General features: G+C 59.4%; 1 protein-coding gene across 4 annotated transcripts in view; it reads right to left on the bottom strand.

Annotated features, from left to right (window-relative positions):
* Positions 1-300: 300 nt before the first annotated feature.
* KY (kyphoscoliosis peptidase) overlaps positions 301-9,430 on the bottom strand; it is a 44,537-nt gene continuing 35,407 nt past the window's right edge. For 2 of the 4 annotated variants that reach the window (XM_029215000.1, XM_029215002.1), the window contains 3 exons: positions 7,062-7,250; positions 5,547-5,737; positions 625-1,520 (listed from right to left, as the gene is read on the bottom strand). In XM_029215000.1, coding sequence (XP_029070833.1) covers positions 625-1,520; positions 5,547-5,737; positions 7,062-7,250 — 1,276 coding nt within the window. Of the gene's footprint in view, positions 1,521-5,546; positions 5,738-7,061; positions 7,251-9,430 lie in introns of all 4 variants that reach the window. The other 2 variants (XM_029215003.1, XM_029215001.1) reach the window with 2 other exon arrangements.

Raw genomic sequence — 9,430 nt, 5'->3', positions numbered from 1 at the left:
CTGCTCTTGGCCTTGGAGTCTCCCATAACTTTTCTGTTGCCACATTTCCAGCACACACAGGGATTGTGGAGGCCCTCAGCCGCTAGTCAGCTGGGAGGCAGTTAGTTTCCTCTCCATACCTTCCTTCTCGGACCCTGGAACAACAAGTGGCATCGGGAATGCAGAAGGCGGTCAGGTCTGGGAAAAAGATGACAGTCCAGCCTCCCCTGGGGTCCAGGAGTTGGTGAGAAACACTGTGATGCTCCTTGAAAGAGGCTCTAGGATTCAGGATGACTCAACCTTGTAGAGTACGCCCTCTTCTCTCTCCCCATCATAGGAAAAGCTTTCGGCCCAGGCAGCATCCCTGCTTTCCCACACCAGCCAGATAACAACAACGACAGCATCAGCACGAGAAGGGGGAGTCTGGGCAGTGGTGTACAGTTTACAATACTTTAGATTTACATAGCACCTTTGTCTTCTAAAGGGCCTTTGCCTCTGTCCCCTCGGCCACCAGAACACAAACGTCACAGCTCCCGCGGCAGAGCAGCGAGACTGAGGCAGAGGCCTAGAAGGGATTCCATGCAGACTCAGGGGTGTCTGGGGCTCTCTGCACTGCCCAGAGCAGGGGTGGCGGGGCCCCAGCCCTCACTGGGCATTCACCTTGTATTTCAGGATGTAGGAGTAGAAGTTGTGGTTGGCATTCTCCAGCACCATGACGTAGACCTCCTGGCAGCCAGCTGTGTTGCAGCTGCCCTCCCAGTAGCCCTCGCGGTTCAGGGTCAGGGGCCACGTGTCCTGCCCCTTCACCAGGGCTTTGGCGACACCGTGCAGCTTCAGTTTGAACGGGACGTTGTGGTTGGCGGGCAGCACGCCCGACAGGGGCTCCAGTAGCTCATTGTCCTGCCCCCAGTTGCCGAAGCTCTCGGGGAACACGGGCCAGTTCACCTTGCTGTTGGTGCAGCACAGGAGGTAATTGAAGACGAAGACGTAGTTGCCCGGTTCCTGCCTCTTCTTGACGAAGATCTTGAGCGCGAACTTGCCGGCGTGGGGCAACTGGACTTTCAGCTCCGTCCGCTTCTCCCGCTGCAGCTGGAAGATGTAGCGCCGCTGTGTCTCCTCGGTGACGGGGCCATCGTCCCCGTGCAGCGATGCCAGGACGCTGATGCCCTCCTCCACGCTGAAGCTGACGGAGCAGCGCCCGTCGCTGGTGTAGATGACAGGCTCGGGGTGGGACGGCTTCGTGATGCCCATCTGCTCCGAGAACCAGCTGGGCCCCACGGGCTGGTGCAGCTCCGCAGGCAGCCGGACGTCGATATCTGCGTAGTGGCACTTGAGTGTGTACTCCAGCACCGAGCTGTAGATCTCTGAGTTGCCCTTGGCGAAGATCTGCAGCTTGTGGGTGCCCACGGTCGGAGGGTACACGTCCAGCTTCATCCCGTTCTTCCTGAGGCTCAGCAGCCCGTGCTCCTGCTTGCCGTTGAGCATGAACATGAACAGCGTTGGGGCGCAGCTCTCGATGGTGACTGTGACCTTCCCATTCACTGTGGAGAGAGAGCCGGCGTCAGGTGAGAGGGGTCCGGCCTGTGCTGATGTGCTGGTAAATGTTTAACAACGGGATCTCTGGGAGGAAACCGCTGACATATAGTGTCTGCCCATTTCCGTGGTGTAAATACCTTCACCACGATAGTTTGTTTTTTTTTTTTTGCGGTACGCGGGCCTCTCACTGTTGTGGCCTCTCCCGTTGCGGAGCACAGGCTCCGGACGCACAGGCTCAGCGGCCATGGCTCACGGGCCCAGCCGCTCCGTGGCATGTGGGATCTTCCCGGACCGGGGCAGGAACCCATGTCCCCTGCAACGGCAGGTGGACTCTCAACCACTGCGCCACCAGGGAAGCCCAACCACGATAGTTTTAAGTCACCAGTGTGATCTCACTGAACATGATATAAGCCAGAAGCAGCACACCTCTGGAAGGGCTCCCCTACTCCCTCTAGGTGGTTCTCTTCGAGAGCTGCAAGCTGGGTGGTAGGGTGTCTCAAGAAAAAACTCTGCCCCCAGCTGTATGTGCTGGCCTTGCCCATTTGATTCGTATCAGATGAGTGTTACACGGAGCCTTAACCTGATTCTAGGGCAGGGGAGAGGGCCGAGGGACAAGGAGGGCCCAAGACCCTGGTTGGAGAGCCTCCAAGCCTCAAGTCTTGCTTTCACACTGCTCCCTCCAGCATCTGGGCGTTACTTTATCACAGCTGTCATGTCAACACATCACCTTAAAAACGGGTTGGAATGGCTTCCCTCCTGGAGGCTGTGCTCAAGGGGCAGGGCTGCTTCCTTGCGTGTCCCCCACTCTCCCTGAGCCCCCCCTGCCACCCCAGGCCACATGTCTCTAATGGGGTCAGTGAGTGCAAGGGAGGGTCTTCTGCACCCACCTTCCCCGCTCCTTGCCTCTCCCCTTGCCCTCCAGTGCTGTCTTCCTCTGTCCTGGTCATTGCTGTCGGGGAGAGGGGCGGAGTTCTCCGGTTATTGCAGCCCACCAGCACACCCCTACCTGGCCCTCCCTGCTTCGCAGGGCCACAGGGAGGGGGAGGGCTTCTCTGAGAGCCTCGCCTTCCTCTCAGAAGCTGATCTCCTCCTCCTCCCAGCTACCTCCCCGGTCCCGTGCGTGGATGAACGCAAAGGAAGGAGACAGACTAGCGTCTGATCCATGCTCCCTAGTAGCCTTTCCCCAATCGGGGGCCCAGTGCTCTTGCTGGGTAGGCAGAAAGCCATGCCCAGGCTCTAGGACAAGTGTCCCTGAGACTTCCTGTCTAATCAGCCACAAGGTCCCCGACTCCAGGGTGCTCAGCGACTGCATTCAGTGCTACCTCCTCCATCTGGATGACTTTCCCTGCCTTCCCAGGTACTGCCAACTCCTCACCTACCTTACTCTCCCAAACACCTGCCCACTGCAGTTCCCCTCCACCCAGTCAGCTCTCTGAAGTCTGGCCTCCATTCCCATTCTCCAAGTGTTCAAGTGTTCTTGGATGATCTGCGCCACTGGCCATGCCCTCCTGGAAGTCCTCTCCTCGCCTTGTACCCACCACCCTCTCCAGCCTGGCCCTCTCTCCACCCTCTGACCACCACCTGATCCCTTCCCTTTCCCATACACTAATTGTGGCATTCTTTGTGCTTATGTGCTATTTTCTTTGTCTACACTCTTTCTCCACTGCCACCAGCCACCATGGGACCTGGTGACCTCCAAAGGAAAGTGACCAAGAACAGCAAACTTGTTATCAACCTCTCTCGGTGGAATCCCTTCTCTCCCCTCACTTCCTAATCTAAGCCAGCTCAGAGGGCAGAAGCTGTCTCAGCCCTCAGCTGCTCATGGACCCTGTCCTGCTCCATCCTGCACCACAGTTGGTTGTGTTGTCCCCGTAAAATTCACCTTTGATGCATGGAGTACTCCCAGCATATCCACATGGCAGCCCGAGGGCTCCTGAAAATATCCACCCGGTCACTCCGGGGCTCACTTCACCATCAAACCAGAAGCCAGTGGAGAGGCCTGTCCCCTCCTGCCTTGCCTGAGTCAGGACCGTCTTCGGGCCCACACGGTATTCCCTCACATCCTCCCGGGGGACACCCCTTCACGTCCCAGGGCTCTCACACATGCTCTTCCCCATACCGTTGTCCCCCAAACCTGGATAAGACCTCAGTGTAACGTTCTGACTGCAAAGAAAGCTTTCCTGATGTCCTGGGGTGAGGCTGAGCTGCCTGGAAGCCTCTCTCCTGGCTCTGCATGTCCTCCAGGGAACTTAGCACCATACTAATGAATTGGTTATGTGTAACGTCCGTCTGTCCTCCCTGCGGGCGCCACAGGGAAGGGTCCGCCTGCCTCCTTTCCTGCCATGTCCCAGGCCTGGCCGGGGCGCCTGGCCCAGGGCGTTCTTGGCAAAGGTAAGTTGACTGGCTGGGAAGACTTGAAATCAAGGATTGGAGACACCTGGGGACCAAGCTGGAGCCTGTGACCACCTCTTCCTCTCACCCCTCCTTTGCCTCCTCTCACTCTCTCCTTCCTGCCTTTTGCCCACCTCAGTTTTCCTCTCAGCTTTCTTCCCATCCCCAATCTTAAGAAAACTAGCTCCAGCAAAGAAATGTTCTATAAATATGCTTCATGAATATGCAATCACATTTTGGGTTTACTATATATTAAGAAACCCAGTGTTTACATTTCTCTGTCTCTTGAAAAGGCAAACCCCTTGGGGGCACTGTTTTGACGCTGGTGTGACCTGGCCCATTCCTCCCTGTGGCCCCGTGGCCCGTGACAGCTGGAGCAGGGCTCCATCTGACATACACGTAGGAGCCGCACTCCTGAGACGGCAGCTTCACGCCGTTATCTTAGCAGCGGGAGCTGCCAGGTATTTGTAGTGTTAGAAAAAGTATTCCCGAGCTCAGCAGCCTAGTTAAGGAGACTGTTGTGAGGTGGAAGGGACAAGTCAGCTGGGACTAATGTGGGTGCCCCTATATTCCTGAGTGTGGGGTGGGGGTCCCCCGAAGACCCTCCCACAGACCCCGCTGTGCTCATACCAGGTGAGCTCAGGCCTTCTCTCCTGGGAGCACACAGGCCCCTGGGGGCAGAGATGGGGCCCGTAGGCAGTCCTTGGAGGAAGTGTTGGGGTGCACTGATCCTGCTGGGCTGAGCCCTGACTGTGGCTCGGGCACCCCTGGGCCCAGCCACCCCATAGGCCTTGTAGTTCCCAAACACACCCAGCTGGCTGCCCGTGGCCCCTGTGGGGAGGTGGGGAACAAAGGTCAGTCCAGGCCAGGCTTGGGGACAGCTCGGCTGGGGGTCCTGCACGCCCAGCCCTGGGGAAGTCGGCTGAAGAGGCTGGTCCTGCCTTTAGGAGGGAAGGAAACAGGGCAACGGGCAGAACCAGCCGGCATCCAGGCGGCGAGGGGAGCTCTGAGAGGCCAGGCAGCGCCCCTGGAGCCCGGCCGTCGTCTGGGGTGCTTGAGCTCAGACCTTGGAGGCCTTGCTGTGTCCTTCCTGGAGCACGTCCTCCCATGTCCCGCGATGCCTGCTCTCCTCCAGCTCCCAGCACCCAGCTCGGTGGCTGCCTCCCTACTACAGCCCCCAGCGCTCTGTCCTGGGACGTGCCCGCCGCTCGCCCACCAGCTGCTTAAGCCTCTGACAGACAGACCCTGGCTCAGCCGGGTCAACACATGCTCTCTGCCAGGAGTTTAGGAGCATCTGTCGGGCACCTGAGCTGGGAGGCGGGTGTAGACAGGTCTGAGGCAGTCCTTTCCCTGCTGTGTGAGCTGAGAGAGACTCCCCCAGCTCGGGCCCACCAGCCCTGGTGCCCCGACCCCGGGCTGAGGACGCGGCCCTCAGGCCAGGGAAACCTCGGACCCCCTACGCATCCCTGTCTTGGTTTATGCTGGTGGGAGGGGCTTCTGTCCCCGCAAATGTGACCTGAGGCTGCGTCATGCCCTGATGGCCTGACGGCCTGGGCTGCCTCTGTCTCCCCTGCACAGCCCCCATATACAGCGTCCAGTGAGCTGGGCCCTGGCAGGGCAGCCCCACGGGCCCGGGTTACCTGTTTTGATGATGGAGGTCTGCGGGTGGGCGCTCAGCATCCCCTTGTTGTAGAACTCACTCTTGTGATACATGTTATTCTCAAACTGCCTCAGAGATTGAGGAGGCTTGAGCAGCTGCCAGTTCTTGTTGTCCGGGAAATGGTCCTCGATGAACAGTGCAGGGTGGGTGAGGAAGTAGAATTCATTGTAGCTGGAGGGGGAAAGCAGGTCAGTAGTCATGTGGGGGGAGCAGGCCCCGGCTGTGCAGAGGGGCAGGGGGGCCCACAGGGGGACTTTGGGGCCTTCTTTGGGCTAATGTATCCTGGCGGGGGGGTGCCCAGCCACTACCCAGTGGGAAGAGGCACCATTTCCAACCCTAACGTGGGCGCCGCAGATGCCCCCTCAGTGGCTGCTTCCATAAATAGGAGGTGAGACAGGATCTGAGGCCCCTTTTAAGAGAAGGCTACCACCGAGGAGGGGCTGTGACCAGGCGGGGAATGGGCTGCCCCTGCTCTCAAAGCCAAAGAGATTTGAAGGGAGCAAAGCCGTGACCCACAGACCAGGTGCCAGTGGAGTGGAGGGAGGGCAGGGAGGGAAAGCCTGGTGCACCGGCTCCATCCACATGGTGACCTGATGTGAGTAGCTGTGCAGGTGGGAGGCCCTGATGTGGTCCCCGGGGCTGCCTAGACACGGCTCTCTGGTCAGTGATGCAGATCAGGAGAAGAACGGGGGACTCATCCGACATGGGCGAGCCTTCACTCGACCCCAGGTGAGCAGCGCCCAGAGCTGATGCAGCAAAGCAGGGGTGTGAGTGAACACGTCCTGCATGCACGGGCTCCGTGCACGCACTTGTAGCGGCCCTGCGTGCAGGACCGCCAGGATTTTAGCTGCACAAATGGGGCCGTGCTCTCATTTCTCTGGATGAAAAGGCATCTGAGCTGCTGACGGCCATCAAGATCCAGCATGGATGTCAGGGCCTTAGCTTAAGGCCGGAGCCTCAGAAGACAGATGTGCTCCAGCCGTCGCTGTGGCCACAGGGAACCTGCACACCCCAGCACCCCTTCCCGCACACCAGACCCCCTTTCTCAGAGGTGGGATTCAGCTGCATTCAGCCCAGAGAGTAGGAGGAGGAAGCCCAGTGTCTGCGAGAAGCAGTAGGAGACAACTCTGGCAACTGTAACAAGGTCAGTGGCCAAAGGCCTGAGGGGAACCTACAGACACTTAGAGAAGCTTCTCAGCCCGGCCTTTCCTTGCATTGGCCTGTGGGCAAACACTGTGCTTTTAGCGCTTGGATGGAGGGAGCGCTGGGGAGCCAGAGCGGGGATTTCGACAGTGGAGAGTGAGGTGACAGGAAGGCCTGGGCCCTTATCATTGGCCTGGAGCTAGCTCACTCCCTCCACCAGAGGAAGGGTGGGAGCGGCCAGCAGCACACGGAGGAGGCCCCCCAGCCCTCCTTCCCCTTCCATCCAGCCTTCTCCACCTGCTGCCTCCTCCATCTCCACCCACCAGGCACCCCGCAGAACCGAGGTACTTACAGGAAGGTGAATTTGGAGGTGGTGGAATCCACCAGGCCGCTGCCCCAGGTGCTGTCCACCAGGTGCCATCTCCCCTCCAGGAACACGGCGTTCCAGGCGTGGTCAAACTCTCCGGAGAAGCTCTGCCCCGGCTGGTAGCCAAAGCCCTTGGAGTAGCCAGGCACCGTCATGCACTGCACGCCAGCGATCCTGGGGCGGGACAGGGCTCTGAGAGGCGGCTCCTGCTGGGGCTGCGTCCAGCACCACAAGTCTGTCTGTCTGTGGCCCCAGGCCTTAGGCGCATTTGCTGTCCGGAAGTCCCTCCGGGCCTCTCCTCTTCCCTGCCTCTCGCCCAGTCACACACACACAGCCTTTTGTCTGCAGAGCCGGGGGACAGGGGGACACAGGGCTGGCTGGTCCCTCCGGCGCAGCCTGGCTGCGGTCCCCGCTGTCTGCTCCCCCTCCAGCCTCTACAGAGCACTTGGGAATGTCTCTCCTGAGGGCTCCGCCAGCAGCCACAGGAGGACAGTGGTGCAACCGTGAGGGGCGCCTGGCGGACAAGGAAACCAGGGGCATGCCAATGCTCTCCACTCGACACACGTGGCTGGGGAGCTGGGTCGAGGTGCCACAGGTGGCGCATCAGGCAGGGTGCTGCACGCGAGGGTACGGAAGAAAGCTGAGCCCACCTCCGCCGCCACGTCCTGCCCGCGGACACCTGTGCGGGGACCCCTGGGGCAGGCCAGCTGGGGTCCCCATCTTGACCTGCGGAGGACTGGCCCACTGCCAGGGCCACCACAGTGCATTAAGGCCATTTGCCAACTGCTCGCCCTGGCCACGGTTTCAGAGTCCCCTGTAGCTGTTACTCTGGGAGTGAAAATGCTGAGCGGTCAGCCCGAGCTTTTATCAAGACCCTCTTGACAGTGTGTTCCCCCACTGCTCACAACCAAGCTGGCCTGGACGGTGGGGTGATGGGCGCAGGTCACCTCTGGGGACCAAATGGCAAGCTCTAATCTGGGCGCTTGTAGCTGAAACACTGAGGCCCAGACCTGGGCTGTGGGCAGCACCGCACGGCCACAGCAAGCACCCCGAGAGTCTTGCCATGGCCAGCTGGTCCTCTCCTGCAGCAGCCCTGCTCCCACATCGCAGCTCTTCTGGTGCAGGGGACCCCCGGTGCCAGCCCCTCTGGGGCCTCTGTGTGTGCTCCTTCTTCAGGACACTTTCCCTTTCACTGTGGAAGGCTGGTGTAATCAACGTCCAAACCCGTGATGTCCAGGATGTTCGTGATGGCCCATCGGACGGGGCTCAGCACGAGCTGCCCGCTCACTCTGCCCTCCCCTTGCACGAACCGGGGCTGTGCTCCGGGCGTAGGCCCGGCCTGAATCAGGGAAGCGGCCTCGGGCAGCTGGGGTCCCTCCGGGAGCAGGTCTGCAGCCTCAGTTGCTCTGAACAAGAGGCCATGGAGCCTCAGGCTAATGGGGTGAAATGGCCATGCACACAGGATAGGAATGGGGAAATTTTCCGTATAAAAAACGACCATTTAATTAACAATTAGTAGAATATTGGATTAAATACGACTTATCTCTATTTACATATCATTTGTTGAGAGACCTACTGAGGCAAAATATGGAGCCTGCAAATTACCAGATTCCACCTTGCCATGGGGGCTGCTCACGTGCCCACGCGGCCTGAGCTCCCCTCTCCTGCCGGGGGCAAGCCTGCTCTGCTGAGGCTCCTTATGGGCTGGGAAGTTTTGCAGCCCCCCACCCTTCTGCCTGCCAAAAGGACATCCAGGCCTCCCAGGCTGCCTAAGAAATCCCATGGGAACAGACCAGCTGGGCCCGTGGGGAGGATTTTGGGACCCCTTGGGGGGTGGGAGCAGAGAACGAGAGAAACTAGATTCCCATGGATGTCAGGATTCTGCTGGTAAAAGCCAACACGGACTCCCTGGAGCAGAAGGGCCGCCCAGAGGCTCGAGGCCTGGGAGGGGTGGGCCCAGGACCCCAGGGGAGGGAAGTGCAGCAGGCATGCCTGGAGATTCCCCTCCTCATTTAGCTGCAATGGGATGAGGCCCAGGGGCTTCTCAGCCTGTGTGATCTGAGTGAGTTTGTAGTCTTAGAGGAAACAGCTGGTAGAGGGGAGAGGCAAGGGTCTCATGCCAGGCCAGAGGGCTGGGACTGAGGTACGTGGGAGGTATGGGGGCACCTTCCATAGGAGGTAGGGCTCCGTATACTCAGAGAGTGGACGAGGAGAAGGAATGTTGTGAAAAACATTTAACGAGGTAGGAGATGTTCCTGACACGCTGTTAACTGACAAGAGCCTATAAAACCCCACCATCAGCACAAGGTGTGTGTGTGTGTGTGTGTGTGTGTGTGTGTGTGTGTGTGTGTGTG

This window comes from Monodon monoceros, unplaced genomic scaffold, assembly GCF_005190385.1.
Source record: "Monodon monoceros isolate NGI ecotype Baffin Bay Population unplaced genomic scaffold, NGI_Narwhal_1 Super_Scaffold_11, whole genome shotgun sequence".
NCBI classification, from domain to species: Eukaryota; Metazoa; Chordata; class Mammalia; order Artiodactyla; family Monodontidae; genus Monodon; species Monodon monoceros.
This window is presented reverse-complemented; position numbering and strand designations above follow the sequence as displayed.